Below are 26,127 nucleotides of genomic sequence, written 5' to 3' on the forward strand. Positions count from 1 at the left end.
TTTTTTGTAAAATATACCTACATGTCTTAAACAGAGATAAAATACAGTAATTTAATGAAGATGGGTAACTATTCACAATAGGAAAAAAAAAAGACCTGAGCAGAGCTGGCAAAAATTTGGTAAATCATATTAAAATGCATCTTTGGTGTCTTTTCATTAGTGTACATATGACAGCTTTCAGATGGGGAGAATCCATAAAAAAAGGAATGGGAAGGCAGGACAGAGAAAAGGCTTGTCTGTGTTGGTGGCAACAAACTGTTGTTTCAGCTCAACTGCATTTGAAATCCAAGGTGAGAACATGAAAGCAGCCTTTGGCAAATGTGGCTCCTCTGCCTCTTCCAGCACAGGGAAGTGCATGGATGGGCTGCAGGCCCAGGATGAGCCCATGCATGCTACAGGCACTGAGCTCTGCTCCAAATCAAGGAATTGGCAAATGGAGCTGGACTGACGCTGTGTCCACACAAACTCTTTTTAAATTAAAAGAGGAGTACACCCCAAATGCTTCCACCATGAGTGAGTGAGTGATCCTTTGCCATTCAAAGACACTCGGCAGAGAAATGCTCTTCATTCCAGGTTCACCCATCCAAAGGATGCAGAGCCATATCCTGAAAAAGTAAGGTTGCTACCAGGTGGGTGCCAGACTTCTGTCAGATCTGCATTTTTACAACTCTTGAAGTGCAGGATTTTACTTGAGCATCAGGATCATTCCTTTAAAAAACATTCATTGAGATCCAGGGAAAAAAAAAAAATGCTTTACTCAATTCTTTAACAATGGAAATGAATTATTTCCATACAGTTTTACACCACTGCCTTGAAGGAAAAAGAATCCTTTAACACCACAGGATGGAGTTCTTTACTGTCTTGACAGAAAGCTAAGGTGAAAACATGAAACCTATAGGGTTTGCCAAACAATAGAGTAGTTCACTCTTGAGAAAGGAGGCACAAAAAACCCCCATGGGAATTGGTCAAGTATATGCACCAACAAGAGGAAGTATCCCAATACTCAATCAAAATGTGAATGCCTCTAAATTCCCCCATTCTCACTAAGAGATGAACATTGCACCCACTTGTCTGAAATACAGTATTTTCTGCATGTGGTTGTAAGAGGCAGCTGCAGTTGAAGATCTCTCTGTCAACAGTTTAGAACCAAAAAGTTAATTTTAGAGGTGTGTCACTAATTCTACGCAGCACACTGCAGATAATGAAAAGTTCAGAAAACATGTTTTGCTGAACAGGTTTGTGGTTGTAAAAACATGACACTTTTTCTTTTTCAGAAGGGCTGTGCCTTTTGGTGTGCGAGATGCTGGTTGGCATCAGCTGAGGAAAGTTACTGGTGCTGACACTGTAAAGAAAACAGGCTTGCCATGGATCAAGCATCAACGCCTGCAGCTTCACTGTCACAGGAAATGGAGGGCAAGACTTGTGCAACACCAAAGCAGCCCGTGGTTGGTGAAAGCACTGGAGACGGAGGGCAAGTGGGTGAAGATAGAGGACAAATTATTTTGATTTAAACTTTCAGAAGAGAATTAACGATAGGCAAATGCCTAACTCTGAAGGTCTTTGCACAAATTTCTGAGCATGCTGCTTCTCCAACAGAACTCAGAGCCAGGACTGAGCAACACTTTCCTGCAATTACAGCACCCATTGCCAGCACAAACTAATGACACAAATTGTGGAGAGTCTGGTGACCAGCGGATACATGCAGTGAATACAGTACTGCAGCTAAACATGTCAAGCCTCTTAAAAGCTTAACGGTGACACAAATGACCAAACCAAACATTTATTAAGGCCACTTAAAAATTAATGAGTTACATCCTTACCCTCTTCTGGCTGGTGGAGTAGTAACACAAGAACCTAATAAATGAACCAGAAAACAACAACAAAAAACTCCCACTAGACCAAGACTTCCAAAGCAGAAAACTAACAAGAACCATAGAGACATTTCACATGACTGACTTCAATCCTTTGACAGTCCATTTATTCCTTTTTCCATTGCCAAAAAATATACACACATGTACAGCTTACTCAGCAGCAAATCTCCCAGGTGCATTGAATAAGCAGATGCCTGCAGGTTTGCTCTCCTTGGCATGACACACATGATAAATTACATTTAAATTTAGAAATTGGCAAGTACAAATCCTATGGCTCAGTTTCAAACCAAACAACTTGGCACCAAGTTTAAAAATACATACAGCATATCTGTGAAGTAATACTGTACGCACTGAACAACTTGAAGACATCCGTACCATTTAGGATTATAAATTGAGTAGCCTAGGTGTTACCACTGTATCAGCTTACTTAAAATGGAAGTCAGAGTACCCTGTAAAGTGGAACTGTGGACAGCAGCAAATGATTAAAATATGTAACAAACTTGTGAGGTGAAAGCAGCTTATTTGCATTTTTTTGACTGTTCAAGTATTAAGGTGTTATTTCATATGGGAATGTAAAAATCACCTGTGATTTAAAATGGGTAGAGGACCAGGAAGAACAAAAGAAAAAGGAAAAGCATAGCAAACCTCAAAAACTGGCTCACAAGGACCAGCTACTATCTCTGGAGTATTTTGCCCAGTCTTCCACTGTCACCCATGAAGGATCCCCCCAGGAATGAGACTTAAATGTGTGTGTACATATATATATATATATACACACACACGCACCAAATCCTGGGCTAAGCACCCCTTCCTTCTTGCTCTGATTAACAAGGGAAAAAACCCTCAACTCACATGCATTTTTATGCTCTATTTATTCTAAAAGGTAGAAGGTTCATCAGAATGATTTGATGGAGCTCTCATCATGAGCAAATGTTTCACAAGCTCTAATGCTATGAAACTTCAGTTATATCACATACCAATAAATTAAGCTACTTCTGGTCATTTATATTTTATCTATATATTTTAAGTGGCAATTGTGTGAGGAACAAGCATTCCACTGCTTCTGGCTAGATAAATGCAATTGATGCTGTAAGATGTTACACATTCTGCAAAGCCTGTGGGACAGATATAGAAATGGCTAGCTTTGGGGAGGAGGTGTACATAAATCAAATGCAGTAAAAACAGTATAACTACTTCTAGCTCTCTGCTGATTTCTGTAGAATACTTGGAGTTATGTACACAAATGCTTTTCTAAAAAGATGCAGTCAGAAAGCAGAAATTTGGTATAACCTCAGTGGGTAACTAACTGCACAGGAGCACCATGCAGCAGTAGGCTCAGACGCTGACACCTGGCGGCTGTTTGGCCAGGGCTAACACTCAAAAAAAAAAAAAAAAGACAAATATGCATAACAAACCACTCACTGGGTATTTGTATCTTGCTTGCTAGGCCCTTACTAAGAGAAAAATCACTAATTTGTTGAAATCTTCCCTAATCTTGCTTTTTAAACGTCATGCACAACTGAAATTCTAGCAAGTCGAAGAACGAAGGCAGTCTCTGTATACAGCATGTACACTTGTCCTTGCAGGTTGTGTTGACATAATGCTTGTATGAAACTCTAAATATTAGAGTTTAAGAGAATATTGTAAGCTTTTATACCCTGGCAACTACAAAACAAAAGAGTCTGTTGTCATGCAACACTTCAATGATCCAAACAGATATAATTTATATAACTTAATGCACTATTTTCTCCAAAATTCTTGCATCTATTCAGCCTTAAATACAGAAAATATATTGATCATAGCTGTACATACTCTCTAGCAACTCTTCATTTTAACAAACTTTTACAGTGGCTATGACACACTCATTTTGATGAGGTAGCATTTGCAAGAGCCCTGTGTGAAGACACGCCAAATAGTTTCTGGTAAAACTTTTTTGTGCTTAGACATCAGAAGACACTGATGAGAAACAGAACACTTAAATATAATTGAATGAACAACACAATCACAGGCATGAATACTTATAATCATAAATATAAAGTTTCCTTACCCCTAACTATTTCTCCACCATGGAAGCCAACTAGTTAAGTCTTTGGGATTACTTGCATCTATTTTCTGTGAGAAGTGCCAGGAAATGAATTTGCAACTACGTTATGTTTACCTAGAATTTATGATATGTTTTGAGCTACAAATAAAATCCATATTCCACCAGTTCCTTATTAAAATAAATAAAATACACAATTAGAGACTAACTGAATTATGGTAATTAAACATGAATTACAAAAGCATCTTTGGTTGTTTAATGTCTGCTTTGAAACGGTTACTAAAAAAAGCTGGAGTTGCAACACAGCATAGAGCAGCAGCCTGTCCTCAGCAATGCTATTGTTACATGTCCAAGCACTTCAAGAAGAAAAATGAGGAAGGCAAATTCATTGGGAGAAAGCAAAAGGCTGGATGTGATGACTGTATACATCAAGGATGTGAAAATACAGATGTAACATTCTGGCAATAAATTAAAAACAAAAAAAGCATATGTTCATTTGTTTGAGGTTTTTTCACAATTCTGTAGCAAGACAGATCCACAGAACTTTTATAAAAATACAACATACTGCATAAGTTTTATTTATGGATTTAATTTATATACCACAAATACTGCTTTTAATATAAGTACAATATAATACATTTTTATTTATGTAACTGCTGGTGTTCACTTTGGATTATGAACTGAATGGCATGCTGTGCTGTCAAAACTTTAATAAAATGGCCTCTAGTTAAACTTCTCCAAAGTATAAAAACATGCAAAATCTACATCCTATATGATACAACCAGTACAATAATTGAAGCCAATAGCCTACAAACAGCTTGGATCTTCTGAGTTTGTTCTTGAAGTGTCCACATGTCCGTCATCATTTTCTTTAGGCAGAAAGGAGGAATTTCAGTTTTGTCTGCAGAATGTCATCCCAGCCACTGAAACCAGCACCAATGTGCAGCTATCAGCTAACAAATCTTCATTACCCACTGCAGTTCATTTAGTCCATATCAACAAATCTGGGGTTAGGAAGTTTTATGTTTTCCTCCTGTGACTACTGGTCGTGCATATTCCACAAAATCATCTATTAGAACAGGCCACGCTCCTACAGTGAAATGAAGCAATTGAGAAATTAGCCTACCATCATCAGCAGTAATCTGGTATAGTCTATAAATACACAGGATTTACCTCATGTTGACATTTCTGCACTACTCTAGCTTTAACAGGCACAACATGATAAAATACTTGAAAAAAACCACCTAACTAATAAATTCTACATTTGGATCTCTTCTTTCAGCGATAGTTCTCAAGACAACCAAAATGTATGCAAAACACAGAACGTCACACTACAAATATAAGCATTAGCTGATAGCAAAACCACGGCATTCTTATTACAGCCATTCATATCTTAGGACTTATTTCTGCACACATTCCAAAACAGAATTAGTAACAGAGTAAACTGCGTTTAGGGTAGCAAAAATTTTGTACAAAACATTTCACTCAGAAGTCTGTAGCATAACACATTCAAATAATGTGCTCTATCATGGTGTGACTGTATCCTTACCCCTGTTTTCAAATTACAGCAAACCAGTTAACCTTCTTATCACTACTATTTTGGTAATAAGTATGACACTGTATTGGCAGCTGAAACTTTAAGGGTAAAGATATTAGGACACAAGATAAAAACATGTTCTCTTGTTCATTTATAGCAGTCTTTTAATTCTGCTGTACCAATTTTTGAAGATATTCAGGTACTACTTACCTTCTTCATCATAGTTGGACATATCATCTGCAATCATATTTCCAAAATCTAACAAAAGATTCCAAGTATCTTTTGGAATTGATCTTTTATGATGTTCCTGTACAGAGGAATAACAATACTGTTCAGTCCAAGCTACTTTCAAATTCCACAGCTGTACTTTATATTGACACATACAGAAATACACCCATTTCAAACATTTCTTCACCTTCTTTATCTTAAAAAAACAAACAAACAAACAAACAAACAAACAAATCCATCTGAAAGACTTCCTGCTTGCTTCTTTCTTAGGTTGAAATCTTTTAATTTAAGTATTTCTTCTCAACTAAACAGTCAGGTTAAATGTTTCTTCTAAAGTAACACACTTTAATACCAGGTTGTATCTTGCAGATTTTTCTTCAGTTACATCTATAGATCTAAATTTGGATGTCTTAAAATGTACTGAGGCAGTTAAAACATGAAATGTTTTCAGAAACCCCTTTGATGAAACTGGTACATTATTCAATGATTCAAATAAATATATTGCCAAAAATTTTAGAAAAAAACTACAGAAAAATATTTCAAGAAGTGTACACCTTCCCTATTAAGCACTGGGGGGTGGAAATGCAGAAAGACTTTTTATTTCTCCTAAACTACAGATAAAAAGATAAAATGAAGAAAATCAAGATACATAATATATTATGTAACTTCATTTTTTGTAATTATATAGACATGCAAATAAAGAAACATGGATGAGTCAATCTGGTCTTTTACAAGAATATTTTTGAATTTCTAACTTTTAATTTATGCATCTTTACTTCACTGCCCACAGAATTGCACTAGTAATAAGAAACCTGTCAAGATCAGTTCCCTACTATTAGCTAAAAAATTAATCAACGTAATTACTCAGGCAAAAAATTTTGTTGAAAATGCAAAGTCCCTTAACATTAAATTCTGTTATGACTGATTTAAAAAGACCGAGTTTATGCATTAGTACTACAAAAGGACAAGCATGGTAAAATACATGGTTGACAATAATCACAGCTGTGATATTTTTTCACTGAGAATCTGCAGCACCAGTTTAATCTACAATCATTCCTTTCATTCAGGAACTTTCCTAAGTAGGAGGATACAGGATTAAGCAAGCAGAACACGTTGCTGCATCTTTTTGCATTCTTCTAAATTAGAAACCCATAAAGAGAAGATTTAATTTGGCTTAATTTGGGACTATTTTATATCAGTTTTCAAAAAGGAAAAATTTTGAAGGAAGTATAGAGATATCCCATATTTTTGTTATTGGAAGCACACAGCCAACAAAAGCCAGACTACTGTGGAATAAGATAGGCAGTAAGTAATAAAGTACATACTTACCAACAAAAATTTATTCCAAAGATCTAAAAATTTAAACCTTCCTGACAAGACTAAATTCCAATATGCAATTGCCATTTCTAGATCTGCAAGAGATAAAGCAACACGTAAATACTGCAGTACCTTATAAGCAATAAACCCCTTCTGGTTAAACTATTAATGCTGTATCTAGTATATTATAATTCAAATAAATGACGGTCTTTCAAAATCACTAAAAAAAACTATAAGGAATTGGTTTTCTACTCTCCCTGACCCAAAAGGTAGAAGACAAGCAGTAACAGTATAGATTTTGTATTGAACATCAAGATCAATAAAATTAAAATATTTTGTCACCATCCACCAATGCCAGATTAAAGGTACTTTCAATCTACAGAAACAGAGCATTTAATGATAAATCTCTCTGCAAATCAAAAAAAAAAAAAAAATACACACACACGCACAAACATAGCAAATAGTGATAGAAACAAACATTTAAATCCACAGATGTCAACGCCTCCTAATTTATCACATTTTGGACACACTTGATTTTGAAGGGAATGTAAGGACATGAGGAGATGAAAAAAGTCATTTATCTGTGGTATTATGATTCTACAGAACCCCTTATAGCAATAATTCTGTTCTTCTGGCATCATTCAATAGTCAAACACTTACACCCAGTACTGAAAATACAAGTTCAAGAAATCAGCCACATTCTGCATCATGACCAGTGATCTGAGAGCAGGGTTCAAGGAAGATGCAGCACTGCCACATATTCCAGCAGAAAGGCAGAAGCAACATTAGATGCAGCTTAAGGGTAGAAAGGATGTTTCCTTGAAGGCCTGTTTTCATCCTCAGCAGCTCACAATACCTAATGGCCTTGGTGCTTGCACTAGGTACATGATACCTACTGGGCAACCATAAAATAAGGCACAGCCTTTCTTAAACCACAGAAATATTTCAGCTTGTGCTTTCAGTATAAACGAAGTGTAAACAGAATATGAAGCTTAAGAGACAGTACTGTGATAGCACATAAAACAGAAGCTCAACTTGCACCTACAAAAAAGAAGAGTGGTTTTTGAAATTGAAATTGTACATATCACACTGCAAACCAAAGGACACTGTCACCTGAAATCAAGCTTCATGTCTGAAAGACATGTTCCAGATTTTAACACAGCCACGCCCCTAGAGTCCCTGTTTCAGACAGGGCCAGGGCCTGGATGAAGTGCAGCAGTTAAGATGCAGAGAAATGCAATATGCCCCTACCTATCTACACAGAGACAGTGCTGCCAGTGCTTGTCCTACAGTGCTCTTCAGTACAGAACTTGAATTATGCTCCACTAAACTTCCTTTTGCTCTTCCTGTCTATGCCACCACGCTCATTTTTCACAAGAAATATGTAGAAGAGAGTAATTAATAGCATTACTTGCTGCTTAGATATGCAGATTAATTATTGTTATCTGTTATCCCAAATTAAAAGCAAAAAGAATGAAAAAGGAGAAGCTTAATAGTTTCTAAACATCACTGTGCAGTAACTGGCTTTAATCCCATTCACTCAGGCTTCTTTATGAAGACTCAAGCTCTCCAAACAAACCTTGCAACTCTATCATGTGACAACTTGAAGCAAAATGCACTTTCAAGAAATAAAACCTTAATAGTTGAAAAGTTTATACTTCTGATGGAAATATTCCTTGGAAAAAGGAAGAAAGTACAGGTAGGAAAACAAAGATGATTAAAGGTACCACAGAAGAAGAGGTAAAAGGGAAAGAGAACACTTCCTTGGTTTTTGTCAAAGTCAGTATCATGTTAAGGTGAACTTGATTATTGCAAAATTGTGTTTAACACAATGCATGTGAAATACTATCTTAAGCTGACACTTGAGGGACACTGTGTACATGTGTCTGCCAATGAATTCTCCTGCACAAAGACACAGAAGTTATTTGCTGTAACATATGAAAAATGCATATCCCACTGAGGATGCTGCTCTGTAGTGGATGAAACAGGTCCACGCTGGAGCTGCTCTTCCCAGTAGGCACATGGAGGAAAGTTCTTATCTCAGTAAAATTTGCTAAAAGGGGAAAAAAAAGCCCATCTTTCTCACCTGGTTCACTGTAATCCCACAAAGCCATCAACTAACACAAGTGTTATTTGAACACAAGGACTAGATGGGACTACCACTTTTGGTAGTGGTGCCAGTTTATGCAACCTTAAAGTACGTGAACAAACTAGGCCTTCAGGTTTGCCACGATCTCAGGGGATATGCCTACACTTCTGTTTGAAGATAATTCCCTACCTAGGTTGAAAAATTTGGCACTGGAGGACAAAAAAAGATTTTTCTGCTTTAAAGGGAAGACCTAATTACAGAGTTCAAATCCTACATGCTGACAGTAGTATCAATAAACAGTACTGCTGTGGATATGCTACAATTAGTGCTGCACTAATACAGACAGATACTAAAAAAAGAAAAAAGGCCTTATGCCATTAGAGTTCTGCATCCCCACAGGAAGATGCTTTTGCAAGGCGAAAATTCCTCAGGCAGTCTTAGGAACACCTCTTTCAATGCTGTATAGATACAAAGGTGTCATTACAATAAGAATCAAACTACAACTATGAAATATGCTGGGTTTTTTGTACCAAAATATATAGTACCCACATTACAGACCAATAATGTAAGTTTTACAAACAGAAGAAGACAGATCCACAGATCTCTGAAAACACCTAGACAAGGATCAGTTTAAAAGAGACTTCACTGCTAACATCCATGTTCATATCCAAAGCATAAAATTGCTAAATCATTAAAGATCATCATAAAAATACACAATATACTGTACATTATATAGTTTCAGCTTTCCTTTAAACCCAAAAATATTTTCAGTATCAATATTCAGTGAGAGTTGTATGTAATGCAGACCCTTAATCAGCTTTCCTCAATCAGAAATAGTATTTTGCATGCAGTATGATCGATCCTCAAACATTAACACATCATTCTAAACGGGCTTTTAAAAGAACCTTAGCCTCTTCTATCCTGATTGAACAGAAAGCTTGAAGTGATAACAAACAGCACAATTAATGCAGAAGGAGAAATACAGCCTGTGTCTACCTTTAAGATTTGACTAAATCTTGTAAGAATTAAAAAAAAATGTATTAGATTGCTGCATGGAAAAAATAAGAATCAAATTAAGTTCCTCATAGTACAATTTTGGACCAGGGCAATGAAGTCATTGCACACTAGAAATTAAGGAAGTGTGAAAACAAAAAGAGAAATCAACAGATAGCAAGGAATTGGCTGGAGAGCAGGATTTCTGAGGAACATGAAATGCAGCTCATTTAGACCTGCTGTGCCAAAACCACCCTCCGGGACTGCAGCACTCACTTGTCATCCTCTGCCAAACAGAGCTTTCTAGCTCTCAGTCTGCCCTACCAACAAGACCTGTTCGTGCACTCATGTTTGAAATGGACAGAATTATTATCACTAATTCACCTGAATTACTAATATAACTTTTCAACACTGTGTTGGAACCAATGCACAAGTAATAACAATGGAAACTGGTGTCTATCTGTCTCAACAACAGGACTATTATACCTGCCTGACCAATAAGCATTAAGTGAATACTTTCAGGATTCAGTGAATTAATAAATTCCTTGTTTCTTCATTTCTGAATGATTTTTAAGAGTCTTCTTTGGCCACCAAATTGCTAGAACACAGATACAAGAATTAGTTTCTTCTTTCCTAATCAGCAAAATAACAAGAATATACCATGATGATTAAACCTAAAAATACTTAATTGAATTGCCAAAAGCTTAGAGCAAAATAGGCTGTAATTGCAACTGGAAGCTCCCCCACAGAAGATAGGCAGAAGGGGAAAGAACAAGGGGAGCACTACAAATACAGATCATGGCTAAACTTGGGATCTACCTGAGCTGGATCCACTCATCCCTGCAATGACATCAGCAAAGAGCTTCCAGTGTCAGGCTTAAGAGCCTGTGGTGGACAGGAGGAATGGTAAAGGACAGCACATGGATTTCAGAGGGGCACTGCAGGAACCTAGCAGGGTCTGGCTGTGCTCACTGGCTCTGTCTCAGCATCTGCCACGCTGATGCAGCCTAATTCCATGCAGAACCTTTCATGTTTATCTATTTATCACCTTAAGCAGAAAAAAAGATGAACTGCTTAGACTTTGGAGATGAGTGTCAGAACACCAGTTTGAGTGCAGCCTAATGAACCCAGTTGTAGCCAGTTCAAAAATCCTTTTGCCTCTGCAAATCTCTCCATGTACCATTCAGATAAACAACAACAGATGACAAAGTTGACTGGATACCCATTTCCCAAACATGAGTAAAAGAATCAATGAGGCATTAGTAGAACTGGCAGTTATGCCACACTTTTACTGATGGAAGCACCTCTTCTATACTAGGTTTCCCTTAAATTGAGGACATTTTCAACATGGAAAATGTGGACAAAAATAAAGCAAGAACGATACACACAAACCAAGGTCACTGGACCACCTAAAATACAGCATTTACAGACCTCTTACAAAATAAATATAAAATTCATTTATAGACCTCACTCAACTTCTTCCATGCACTCACTCCTACAAATTGCCTATGAATCTAATTCTTCATTGAAAGGGGAAAGACATCTTGATAACTAGCCTGGGGGAGGGCAGGAGTGAAAAAAGAAAACAAGATAGAAAGAAAAAAATATCCTTCCCTAATGTCTAAAGAGCTCTTCAAAGAATCTTGAGACACTCCTATGATAAAAGCCAAAGCTGATGTTGCTTCAATTAAAAAGAGTACATTATACTCATCTGCTTACAGGAGAGGAAACCTCCTTGAAGTCCACATACCGGATGCAAAGATAGCCATTCTTCTGTCTTGAGGTAATATTTCAAGTATGAATGCCCTCCTCATCTTTCATCTCTTGCTTGATCCCAGGCAACTGGCAGAGAGAAGGAAGCACAACCTTTTGAGCCAGCAAGCAGACGAAGGGATCACAAAGAAGTGATGAAGGACCCAATCGGCTTTTTGTTTCCATGTTGGAAAGTGAAGACCATGAAAGAATGCATTAAGCTCCTCCCTGGGGCTGAAACAAACTGTAACAAACTCCTGAGCATGTCTTTTTTGGGGCTCAAAGGGAGGTCCAGTAAGAGAATCAAAACAAGTATCAGGTCCAAAAAACAAACAACCAAAAAAAAAAAAAAAAAAAGAGATAGAGCTAAGGCCTTGTTTTGAAAGTGCCCTTAGAAATATGAACTATCTGAACTGCTCTGTAGACAAAACGACAAAAGACCTATAATCCTAATCTTTAATACATTTACCAGCAAGAGCTACGATACAAAATTTCACTCAGACTGCAGTAGAAAAGCAGACCCTTGGGAGTAGAATGCAAGATAAACTTCTCCAAATCTGCATCATGCAAAAATTTAAGACTTATTGCACTATATACAGTAGAAAGAACATGAGAAAGCAGATTAAAGACAGAATCACAGTTATCCATAATAATTATTTTTAAAGTCTCCTGGCAAACCAGATAACTTGATAAACTGCACCTACAAAATATAAAGACAAAACGAAAATCAAGTTTAATGTATCTAAATATTATGTATTCCAGATCCAACACGCAGCCATTGAGATGGCACTGCTGTGCTGAAACTTTGCCTTTTTTTTTCCTTAATTCTGTCCACCACTTACAGAGCCACAGTCTTAACGGTTATATGCATCCATTGTCTTTTTGGATAATGATCAAATCTATTCAGATGTATTTGGAAGACACTCAACAGTTGGGTGCTTAGTAACATTAATCAGAACATCATTTTCTGCTTCAAGATCATCATGGCAGATCCTATGCATTGAGCTTTTGCCTTCTGCATCTCGCTCCTTACACAAGACACCACCCTGGGGGACTGCTATGACTTTCACTTCTTTAAACAGCACATGCCCAGGCTGGAGCATTCCAGGAGCTGACAAAAGTAAATGCAAACATTCGAGTTGGAAAAGACCACAGCAACAGAAGTCCTGCAGATACAAGGAGAAATAAAAATTCCCTACTGTCACCACATGAACTGTGGAAAAGAGACTCCTATAAAAGGCAGTCCTATTTCTAGGAATGAGTATCAGTGTACTGAATTCTGTGTCTATTTTAGGGCATGACAGAACAGATGTAACTTAGTTTATTGGAGAGGATTCTTCCCATCTAATTACATAATGGCAGCATTTCTTGCATTGGTTTTGAGGGGAACTGGAGAAGAAGAAATTAAAAAGCAAAGGAAGACATGCTAGTCCAAAAATAAATAGAACACAAAACTACACACACACTCCTAGTCTCCAAGACCACTTTCCTGGAGCAAAATCCCCTCTGAACTATGAAGACAGCTCTGTCAGGTATCATCAAAATTCTACTATCACCAAAAAAACTTCTAAGAAGGGTTTCTGTGCCTTCCCACTCCCCATCTTACAAATGGCAGCTGGTGTGATAAAAGATACTGTGTCCTGCTAATAATAACTCCAGAAAGTCTGGGACACTCAGAGATTTTTTCCCAAGCTACGCTCCAAGCAAAAAAATTCAGTGAAAACTGACAGTTATTTCAGAAAAAACTTTTAGAAATTCAGTCTTCAAGCACTGCTGCCCAAAGTGAAGCCAGATATGGTGAAATTCATCTCAGTATGCTGAAGCAATCTCAAACTGCTTCCTACCATATCTGAAGCCTCATAAAAGTCAAAGAAGTGGAAGAACTTGTGGAAGAACCTCAGGCATTTGCTGTCAAACTGGGAGAAAATAACTCATCCAAGCAGGTCAGTCCTGCATCTAACACTGCCCAATACTAAAGTAACTCGGATGATACAACAAAGAAAACTTCTGTTAAATCTGCAACTTAGACAAAACCTGAAAAAAGTCTAACACGATAGAAGACAGGATTAGGATTCAAAATTATTTGGACAAATTGGAAAAATCACATGGAAGTAAGCAAGAAAGATTTCATTAAACAGAAGCACAAAGTCACAGTGCTAATGAGAGTAATCAACTGCAGAAATATCAGATCAGAAAGATCAGACTCAAGTGGGTACATTGCAGCGCTGCATAAAATAGTAAAACAGACTGCTTAAGTTTGATACTGTCTGCAGTTTGCAAACTCAAAAGGATGCAAAACAAGAAGCAGTTATACTTAAGACATGTGGAAGGTTATCTGGCTTGTTTGGGTACTACATGACAAGAGAAAATTAGATCAATTTGATTGCAAAGGAAAGGAGAGTTGGAAGACAAAATTCCAGTATCAGAGAGCTAGGAGATAAAATATATCAGAGCAGTTGGTTTTACTCAGTCCAGAGACTAAGTGAAGACACATACATCATCAACTGTGTAAGAAGTTTTTACTCTTAACAAAATGTATTCTGCATATTTACTTTGGCTGGTTAAAGTATTCAACTGGTAAATTCAGAAACAGAGATTTAACTTATATGCTAGAGAAAGAAAACAAATCTAACAATAGGTTTAAGCAAACATGGACAAAGATGTATGAAACCTGCCATCAAAAATTTAAGATTATATTTTGTGAAGGCAATGGCTCTCAAACTTGTTCAGCCAGAGGACCAGTACAAAACAAACCTCAAACCTTATTAATACCTACTGAAACTGAAAAGGCAATTTAGTGTATATTGTAGCATACCACAGAGCATTTGGTTAGAAAAGCATGTGCAAGAATTGGTTTTGGTGGATGTTGACCCTGTCTAACGTAAGAGAATACACTATGTAAGCATTTCTCTACCGTTTGAATTTAAAGACCACCCAGCATATTAATAAGGAACCCATGAATCACTATTTCCTGTGTTTTTCAGAGGAGAGGGGACAATAAATAAAGTAACAACTGTTGCACATCACTTCTTAAAATGGCAGACACAGATTTAAAAAAAAGTAATTTGAAATGATGGAGCAGTGAACATGACTCATAACCAAAGCATTGCTGTTTGAACATTTTAAAGATATTTCACTCATTTTTTATAGTTTCAATATGCTAAGATAACAAACAAGAAAAAATTATGAAAAATAATTGTGTAAGTCAGTCTGCCTATCACAGACAAGTTTCTGGTAAGCTCTAGCCTCAAGAGTTATTTCTTTAAAAAAAAAAAAAAAAAAAAGATGCCCTAGCACTTAGCCTGAAGGACCCAACAGAAGGAGTTTAATTACATCTTCTTTTATAAAAGGTTTCTATTAACAATCTGCTAAGAATATGAATTTCTCATTTGTCACTGGCACTATGCCAAACTTGGTTAGTTTTCAAATAGGCACATTTACAGGTCATGTGTATATCCAAGAATCCAACACTCTTAGCCTAATGATCAGTCCCTAACCAATGAGTACAAGTACCAGACTTGGTAATTTCAACTCCCAACATACTATGAAAAAGCACTGAATACTTCAGACCCTAGAAAAATCACATTAAAATATCCTGCAACTGAAATTTAGGAAAGAATTCCTAGATTATTTCTGCTTCATTAATTGAAACCATTCACTTTTATCCTTTACTTGACATAAACTTACAGACCTCTCAGTCTCCTCCAAGTCTCCTGGAGAAGAGGAGACTTAGAGGTGACCTTATTGCTCTCTACAGCTTCCTGAAAGGAGGTTGTAGACAGGTGGGGGTCAGTCTCTTCCACCAGGCAGCAACTGATGAACAAGAGGACACAGTCTCAAGCTACGTCAGGGAAGGTACAGGTTGGATATTGGGAAGAAATTTTTCACTGAAAGAATAATAAAGTACTGGAATTGTCTTCCCAGGGAGGTGGTAGAATCACCATCTCTGGATGTGTTTAAAAAAAGACTGGACATGGCACTTGGTGCTACAGTCTAGTAGAGGTGTTAGGGCATAGGCTGGACTTGATGATCTTAGAGGTCTCTTCCAACCTCATTATTCTGTGATTCTGTGAAGTTACCATTTACCAGAAAGACTTTAAGGCAAGCAGCCTGGGCAGGAGCTAAGCAGCATCCTACAGTGACTGACTGTCATCAAATGTGCACGTGGGGAAGAAGGAGAGGTCATCACTGTAAGATGACCTAGACAGAGCTAGGCACAGATTTCTACCAGCTCAGATGGCAACAAATCTAATTATTCATTCTGTTTAACTATTTGGACTTAATCAAAGTAAAGGCTCCAAACTGAATAAGACAGAAACAGACTTTGTACATGGCTGATGTCAATTCCCACAGTTCCAAATCTGGGTTGGGCTACCTCCCCTCCTCCACTCTTCATACAGGCTTAGGTGAAAAGCTTTTGCAATGTACTGCCCAAGTTCATGAGTTTCATGTTGGAATGACCCAATGAAAACAGGAAGCTATTTGTAATACTTCTTTAGGTATCCCATAAATCCCAACTTCAGCTGTAACTGACTTACCTTTCCTGCAATTTGAAAGTACTAAGCTTTGTTAATGAAGACTAGCTAAGGGACTAGAATCCTAACCAACCTCACAGAGTCACTACAAGACTTCATTTTCGTGTCAGTAAAAGTGGCACATGAGCCATGTGAAAGTGATAGATGAAATGAAATATGGAACTGCTGAAAAAAAAATAAAGAAAATAAACTGGCTAAAAGTTGTCCATAGTTAAAAAAAAAAAAAAACGACATGAGGAAAGACAATAGAGATTATTCAAAGTAAAAAGCGTGGAACAGACACACCTAGTTGAGGTCTAAATTGATATTCTGCTCTTCTAACAGTTCTTGAGAAAAACATTTATCAACTTTCCAAGTAACTTAGACACAGATTTAAAGCAGCTGTGCTAAAAAAAAAAAGAAAAAAAAAAACCCCAAAACCCTATAAAAACCAACAAATCACTTCCTCTCACACAAGCACAAAGAACAGGGATGATGGTACAGTGCTATTCTATATACAAAACATTAACTCCTTCCTACACAGGATCTTCTGAAAGCGGACATAAATTTGAAAAGAGTGGACTTCATTTTAGCAGTATTTTCATCTATTCAAAAACTAGATATTTTTGATTTGAAGGAAAAAAATGGAATTGAAATGCTGCATCACTTTTACTCCAGCAATACAAGGCATGGATTGGGATAAAGCTCAAACTTTATGAAGAATAATAGTTTAATGCTATATAAACTATGCCTAATTTTACACACTAGTTTTAAATCAAATCCATAATACCCTTTTTCTAAACTTTACATAAAAACTGAGCTAAAACTAAAAATTTTAAGGAGAACAGTAACTTTTGCCCAGTTTTCTCCCTCTTCCTGAGCTGATAGGGACATCTTGTTTCAGCAGTTCTTAAGACACAGAGCTCACTAGCTCAGCATTAAAAAAAAAAAAAAAAAAAAAGACAGGTCTCAAAGAACTGCAGGAACTTCATTTGACATGAGGTGAGAGAATGTCAATACTGGCAGAGAACCCCATTAAATTATCTTTACCAAGGGGACATTAAGAAGAGATTAAATGAAAGACGACGAGAAAGAAGTCAGTGAAAGAAATCAATAATGAGTTTACTAAACAATTGCCAATGACAATATTGTAGCACTAGAAACATTTTGAAGACTTCACTGACTGCAGACATTTTCTCTTTTTTTTTTTCTACTTACCTAGACCTTTTTGTCCAGGATTTTTAGCAAAGTTAAAAGTAAACTGATAAAAATCTTTGAACTTTGCTGGATCCTTTAGCTCTTGTTCCAACCTTGGCAATAGAGCTTTCAGCTTTTCTGTGGTGTCACACCTGTTCAAAAGAGATTACATTATTTACATATATTTAAAATTTCTTCCTACTTTTCCCCCCATCTTTTTATGGTTTAGTTTAAGAGCAAAACAAAACAGTGGTTAAGACAAAAGATATTATCTTTGTGGATAGCATTCTGAAAAATATAAATGCTCATGTCCCTTCACTAAAGAATTTTAAGTGGAACATTATGTACAGGCATCCATTAGGTACACAATGCAAACAGGATTCAGTGGTTTAACTTATTTTCTATCTCTTGATGAATTTCTGAACAGATGCTATTCTATTCTCAAAGAACACCCAACCCTCACTGAACTCTGTTACTCTTTCCCCAAGACAGGTGTAACACAAGTGTGTGGTTTTGCTTTAATCTAGATAGACATTGCTTATTCCCTGCTCTCCTGAATAAAGAGCTTCACACTACATTTTTTACAGTTCATCTTAACATTTGAGGACTTTACAGCTAAATGAAGTATTATTTGCAGTCATTCTCTCCCCATCATAGAACACTTGAGAATAAAACTGAGGAACAAAATGAGCCTTGAATGATAGCCTGAAGGCTGGCAAACTATTTAACAGCCTGGCACAGGTAAGCTAAGACAGAATCCAGTTACTGAAATTCTAACAGAAACACATCTGTGAATAACACCACCAAAACATTTTCAGTGAAAACACCTGAGCTGACAAATGAATATTCAAGGTTTACAAGGACATTACCAATATCTTGAATTGTACCTAGAAACTCAAAGTGAAGCAAATGGATTTCAAAAGCAGCAGCTATCACAACTAACACTGTGTATTTGAAAGTCACCCATAGTTAAATGTTTGTATTTATTCTAAAGATTCAAGAAAAACTGATTAAAGGATGAGTAACTATAACAAGATCCATAAAACATAAATGCAGTTTTAACTGTCTTGCACAGTACAGACAAAAATAAGTACCTTTCTGGCCTCCAGCAGTACCAGGAGGAGAAAAGAAAGAATTCTGCCAACAGTCTTCATTTGAGAAGCTCAGTTTGGGAGCTTCTTCTAGGGACTTGATCTAGACAATAAATATACCTTCTCATATGCATTCTAAAGATGCTGTGTGATCTAAGCCTCGGGGAATGTCTTTCCATTCGACTGCTCACTTGTCTTCATCGCTAAAAACCACAGACACTGTGCCTCCAAGTACAGAACAAAATCATTCCAAATTCTCAATAAGTGCTGTGGCAAGTAGGCACAGCCATATTATGCTCCTAAGAACAGCTGTTGTTCCAAGAACAGGTGGTTTAGCAAATGCTTTTTAATCACTTTTATGGAAAAAAAAAAATGCTGGCAACCTTTAATATAATAGCACGAGCACTTAATTTCTGTCCATGGTTAGAAAATCATAATTATTCTTGTAATTTCTACTCAGAGCTACCCAGTGGGACAAAATAAAGCAGTGAACTTCAGATGATATCAGAATTTCATCACAATTCCCTAAAAAGAAATCAGTAACTGATGAGGTCAGTAACATCAGACCACTACAATCCCTGCTCAAAAAACACCCACCACATTTCCTAAAAGTTGGTCTGTCTTAGAAATGTATTGATTAAGGTGCCATTCTAAGATCAAATGAAATTATTTAGCTACAAAAAAGAGGAACAAGTAATAAAATGTACTTATCCACCCATTTAATGCAATCTGTTAAAAAGAGTCATTTGACATCTCTAAATATTAGAAATGTTGCTCCTCTTGCAAGGAAAAGTTAGACACAAAATATTATTTTATAATGATATACGTTTGACTTTACTGGCAAGCAGACACGGCCTTCAAAGCTTATTATCCAGAACAGCTCCATAACCCAGAAAGGAATTTTTTATCAGTTACATCACAGTTGGACCAATCTTTTCTACTACCAATATCCTCATTTTTATTTCAATTCCCCATAGATATTTTGTACAAGTGAAGTATCTAGTATGAAAGAGAAGAAAGTATAGGTGGTAAAATGGACAAAAAGAAAGATGGGTCCATTTGTTGGTGGCAAGGTAAAGAATTGAAGGCTCTTTTCTGTTTTCCTATTTCTTTTCTGCTTCAACACTGACATTTTTCACCTTTCATATACCTCCAGTGAGTTTCAGTTTTTAACAGCAGGAGGTCCAACTCAAATCCTTAACACAAATATGCATATGCTTACTATGAACTACATAAAAAGATACATGAATCATCTGACTCCCTTGCTGTACAGGTAGAAATTATTTTGCTTCCCCCCTACTGTGGTCATTAAGGCTTTGCAGTAAAGCACCAATTCAAGGAAGACAAGACACTACAGGCATTTTGCACCTGTTAAGTTTGGCACTAGCCTCAACAGCTTTTTAAAGCTTTACACAATTTAAGTGAAAATGTTTCGAACAGAAACACAATTCAGGCCTTACATTACAAACTGTGCAGAAATGGATACTTACCCCAACTCTGTCATGCCATCAATAAATTCCTTTTTACTGAATTCACACTGCGTAGCTGCCCTGAATTTCCATGCCACAACCAGAACACTGATACTGGCTGGGTCCAGGCTTAAATCATCACAGAACTGCTGAATCCCATCAATGCCAATTTTATTTTCATCTTGTGGGTCTGCAGTTCAAAATACAAATACGAGAATTGTAATTATTTATAAAACATATTAACAAATAATCATCTGACAGCTCTGATATGCTGCATAATACAGGTAATCATTTTTTCATAACCTTCACAAATGTTTCCACTTGAAGTCTAAATAGTTGTTTTAAAACAGAATAAGTAAACAGATTAAGTATTCTAAACTTACAGAGAAATTGGTTTGCAACTTTTCCTGAACTTACCTGCTGACATCAACTAAATAATTTTCTTTTCCCTCCACAATCCCCTATAAAAGATTTGAGTTACCTTAGGAAATGCTACCTACATTTAGAAATAGTAAGGGTGATAAAGTATATCAAAATGTACAACATATTTATATTAGTCAGCATGCATTAAGCTTAAAAAAACCCCCCAAACCAACCCAAAATCAAGTCCAACAAAAATACACCTACCACATTAGACCCCAGATTTTTTTTTCCTGATAGTGACATATGGGTATCTACTATATCTACTTAAAGACCACATTTAAACATTTTGAGGGTTTAATTAAAAGTAAGGGAAATCACCAAAACATTGTTCAAACAATGCCTTAGCATAACTGAGTATTAAGCTAATCAATACTATTTAGTACAAGTGAAATATAGTTTCCCCAGTAGTATCTTTCTGAATGCTGGTAGATGCCTTATAATAATTCTGTAACAAAATACTCTCTTGAAAAAGCCCCCAAACAAACAACCCCCTGCATGTAAAGTTAGGTAATTGGAGAAGAAAAAATCAATTGAAAACAAAAGAAAATAAACCCAAACCTCTAGTTTTCAAAGCTTGAGACTTTACAAACCACAAAACTGTCTTTCCCAGTTTTGAGAGGAAGACATTTCAATATCATAAGTTGGACTATGTAAAAAAAGGATCTCTTGAGTAGATTTAATAGTAACTTCTTGAACTGCTACCATTTTCAACCATTCTATTTTTAAGTCCTGATCCAAGAAGTTGATTAAAAGAAAAAAAAAAAATCAAGCCTAGATAAACCCTTTTGAATTTTATTTTAATTCTTAAGCTAAGATCTCTTTTACTTTTCCAGCCAATACTACAGTGAAAGAAATTGTAAATTCCACAGAGGTAGTTAATTTGGCAAAAAGACTTACATCTGTTAAACTAAGAATTACACCCAAGGTATAATTCAGGGACCTTCGATCCCAAATAACAAGTAAATGTATCTATTCAACTACTTCTAAGACATGTAAAACATATTTCTTGTGTATTTGGGGAGTAATTGAAGAACTGAAGGCAAGATGTTCCACTTGAAATCAGTGGAAAAATTCTAGTGGATTTCAACAAGGAGACTTTTCATCCCTATCATATTTCGTATCATCCAGGCAACTAGTAACAAAAATGCAATGCTTGTTTTAACAGAATTGCTCAATATACAGGTAGGAAAATGAAAAAACAGCACAGAAAAAGACATTTCAGATTTCAAGTATAGTGCACTATTCTACAGGCTTTGTAGAACAAAGGAATCCCTTACTGTTCAGGGGTCAGTGACTCAGGCTTAAGCCAGATATGAATCAAGGAAAGGTGCTTAACCAAAACTTTTACAGTCTTCTGTCAAATCTTGTGAAAGTTTTTAATGTTTACACCTACAGTATTTAAGTGCCAGAATTGCAAAGGTGTACTGCTAACTAAAACACTGACATAAACTGGCTAGACTTGCTTTCACTAAAGTCAGATGGTGCAGTTTGCTACTGCTAGAAATTTATAAATAACAAATAACATTCATGATAATCTTCTTCCATGTCTTAAAAGCATTTATGAATTTGAATATATTTTTAACCCAGCAATTTCCAAAACTGACATTCAAGGAGCAAACAAAAGATTCAGATATATGTATATGCTATATATACACAGATATATATGTAAACATACACATAGGCATATATAAACCAAAACCTTTTTCTCTGAGTTTTGTCTCTGTGTTTTTGTTTTCAAGAAATACTATAGCATTGCTGCCTCTTTGTCCCTACATAATTCATTACCACACAATAATGAAGTACTAAAGAATTCCTCTACTTAAAATAGAACAGATTATGTAAAGAAGAACAAAAACATTGGAAACAGTAACATAAAAAAAGGATGAAGTGTACACAAAGCATGCCACATATTTCAATTAGACAAGTACATAAAATCATAGTTGAGTAGTGGTTAGGAGCTCATGTTTTCAAACATGAGATGTATGGATTTCAACAGGAGCTAGCAATGATTCCAGCCTGCACTGCTCCAATCCATGTCAGATGGCTCCAGTTCAGCAAGCACTGTCACTTGGATTACATACCTTCTTATATTTAAATGCCTATTTTTTTGTTGTTCTTTTTAACAACAATGTAAAATGAAACTTGGAAAGTAAACAACTCTGCCTTTAATCCACTTTCCTGTGATTTTCCCTCCAAACCTCTCTGAAAAGGCACATCACTTTTGCTGTAATTTGCCAGCACGAAGGAATTAAACAAGGATGTCATTTCTAGTTCTTGAGTTTTCTTATCTGACTGTTTTGCCACACTCCTATCTGTAATGTTATCGGAAACATTTTTGATTTTAATGTATAGAAATATTATTGTTTCTGAACAGAATGAATTCCCCCAAATATTAGCATAAGAACAATACATATTATTCTGCCATGGAAAGACCAACATACACATTTAGGAGCAGCTATTGGCAAAAAAATCACATAAGTTGCATAATAAACTTTGCTACAATATTTGACAGCTGGCACTTTTTCCTCACTGGAAGTTTAATTTTCTATTTTTTAAGTCTACAGAAATATCTTCAGAAGTTGTGTACAGATCATTAAGAGCATTTAAAACCTTTTTTCACTCTTATTACTATAAACACACAGTGAAAAGCAAAAGATAGCAAGCTTAACTTAAAACTCCTTAGAAATGGTAGAGGGAAAAGCAGGAAAACTTCTCATACAACATAATTTAGAAAAAACCAAAACAAAATCCACAACAAAAACAACAAAAAACCCAAGCCAACCAACCAAAAACTCCCCCGAAAATGAAACCTTACCTTTGTATCGATTATATAATTGTTCTAATTTCTTCTTGTCTACTGAATTTTTCATGGATTCTTTGTAGTACAAGTCTGGATTCTGGAAGTAGTTGTCTGTTGCCACTTCTAGTTTCCATTCATTCTGTGTTAAGCAGTATATAGCAGTCCTTTCACCAGCCTGGGTAAATGCGATAAACTGGCGGACCTTGTCCTTCTGGGACGATTTAAGTTTATGCTTTGGGATGCAAAAGAAGCAGGAAAGCCAATGAAGCTAATCCAGAAGTTTGTTTCAGCATTCTACTACTAATGCCTATCTTTTAAAGGTTTTAGTTTTCTTGTTGATGACAACTTTCACTTCAGAATTACAGGAAGACAAAGCCTTGTTCTTCTGCAGTTAAATAGACAGCATTTTCTTCTGAAAATTGAAATGACAGTATCTATACATACATTTTTAGCAGCACATATTCTGTCAGTAACAAACTTGTATTTCTGCTTTATTGCTCACATATGCTGACGTTTTTTTCTGTTCTGTAACAGCAGTAAACACAAGTTTCGTCATATTACAATATGGTTATCTTCTGAAAGATATGCCTAGTGGTTATAAAAAAGAGAAATTAAAAAGGTGCAACTTACAGATTCTCAAATTCTGTATAAGTCCATACATGGAGAAAAAATATCCAAGAGTTTTCCTAATATTTTCTTAGCAACAATTAACAATGCAAAGTTTAATCAGTCATCAGCTGAAAAAGGCAGAAGCATTTCTCATATAATTATGTTATAAAACACTGCCAACAGAAGACATAAGGCAAAAATAAAACAGATGAAGTGGACATATCAGAGACTGCTGAATGTTACAATGAAACTGTAAGATTGCTGTAAATGTGATCTAAAACTTTAATTAAACTTTGAAAAATATGGTTATACTACTAACACATTAAACAACAAAAAACCTGTTGCAGTGGTCTACAGGAATCAATATGATGCTTCTCTCAATTAAAGCAACCACATGGAGACAATACCCCTAAACTTCTGGAACACCCAAGAGGTAGGAATGGACATTTTACAGGGAGAAAATGTGCTAGTAACATATTTCAACATTATTCTTTCCATGAAGTTAGAAGCAGAAGGAGATAGCTTAAGTCAAACTCTGTTTTTTATTATATTCTGTACCTTCCAATTTTGTTAAACCATACTTAACGCTTGTTCTGGGCCACCAATTAAGCTAAGAAATTTGTAAAAATTCCCCACTACAGCTCAAATCATTAGGTGTAATGGAAAATTTACAGATCTCTTAAAAGAGAACTGAATCCTGATCCAGTGAGCAGTAAACATGGAACCATCTTTCAGCTTACTTTTTATCTCTTGTACCCATATGGACATCTTGACTATAGATGGTCCTGAGACAAGAAACACATCATGTAAACAAGATAAGGATTTTGGTCTTTCATACAGGATTTTTCAATTTAACATCAGAAGAAACATGCTGGGTTTCTTTTTACACAAGAAATGTGTACAGTGGAAGGAAAAACGTGCAAAATTTAACTACTACATACTTTGGTAAGTAAATAGCTAATAATCCTTTGGCTGCAGGTTTCCAGCCTGCCTCCAAATTTTCATGAAGGTCTAGCTAAGGGAGTCTCTGCACCTAGATCTTCCTCAGTTACATAAACTTCTTCTGGGCAACAAACTTAGCGATAATCACTTCAAAACAGAGGACTCTGCCAACAACGCCAAAGCAAACCCCACGTCCTCTTTCAAGCCTAGTTAACGCCAGGCATTTACGGATATTTTCTAGCGAAATGAAACACTGAATTATTTGAAGCGATAAGAAACACACAAGTGTCTCCAGCCCACTACCCTGCCACGTAGCACGGTTCCTACCGCTCATCCGCGGCCGGTGCCCGGGAGCGGCACCGCGCACCTTCCCCGGGGCCGGGGCGGCTCTGGAGCTCCTGTCCCCAGCACGACCCCTCGCTGGTGGCACCCGAACAAGGATGCGCACCCCGCATCCAGGCACGGCTCAGCCACGTTTCCGGAGCCCTCTCCCAGCGCTAATGACACTGTACCGCACGCCCCAGGGAAGCGCTGAAGGTGCTGCAGAGGCACAAGGAGAGCCCTTCCTTCCCAAAACAGCCCCGGCCGACCCCGCCACCCCGACCCAGCAAGGGAATTTGTACCGCACCTTTCCCACCGCCTCCGGCTGCACCTGCCGCGTCCCTCGGCGGGGAAGGGGCCGGTGGGAGCGAGGGACTCGCAGCTCCGGTGACCTGCCCCGCCAGCCCCAATCCCAAAAAAGGGAAAGGTACGCGCTGCGCCGGCTGTCTGCGCTCGAAATACCCGCGGCGGGGCCCGGCCCCCTCCCTTCCCCCGCCAACCCCGGTGACCTTCCCCGCTCCTGGCCCGGCGGAGGAGGCGGCGGGAGAGCGACTCCGCACGGGGGGTGCGCGTCCCCTCGTCGCTCGTCCCCTTCGCCTGGCGCCTCCCCGGGCAGGGTAACGGGACTCGGCGCGGCGGGAGGTGCGGGGCCGCTCAGCTCGCCAGCCCGGGGGATGCCGGGGGGCTGTTCGAGGCTCTCCTTCCCTCGTTTCACCGCCTCCCCTCCCCCCCGGGCTCGCACAACCTACCATTTTATCACCGGCGCTCCCACCAACTTCACCGCCCGGCGCCGCCTCCCGCGCAGGCGCGCACCGGCCCGCCCGCGCCGCCTCCCGCCGGGGAGCGCTCCGGGCACGGGCCGCAGAGGCGGAGCGCGGGGTCGCGGTGCGGAGCCCGCAGCGCTGCCGGGGGGAGCGGCGGCGGCCGCGGCGC

At 37.5% G+C, this 26,127-nt stretch overlaps 1 protein-coding gene across 1 annotated transcript; it reads right to left on the reverse strand.

The window, feature by feature from the left end:
- Positions 1-1,963: 1,963 nt before the first annotated feature.
- DCUN1D2 (defective in cullin neddylation 1 domain containing 2) lies at positions 1,964-26,019 on the reverse strand. The gene is made up of 7 exons (XM_053971822.1): positions 25,944-26,019; positions 23,338-23,554; positions 20,121-20,289; positions 17,561-17,691; positions 7,007-7,089; positions 5,660-5,756; positions 1,964-5,002 (listed from the first exon to the last, which is right to left on the reverse strand). The coding sequence occupies exons 1-7, from the start codon at positions 25,944-25,946 to the stop codon at positions 4,923-4,925; spliced, it is 780 nt and encodes a 259-aa protein (XP_053827797.1). The 5' UTR covers positions 25,947-26,019; the 3' UTR covers positions 1,964-4,922.
- Positions 26,020-26,127: the final 108 nt, after the last annotated feature.

Source organism: Vidua macroura, chromosome 2 (assembly GCF_024509145.1).
Source record: "Vidua macroura isolate BioBank_ID:100142 chromosome 2, ASM2450914v1, whole genome shotgun sequence".
Taxonomy (NCBI): domain Eukaryota; kingdom Metazoa; phylum Chordata; class Aves; order Passeriformes; family Viduidae; genus Vidua; species Vidua macroura.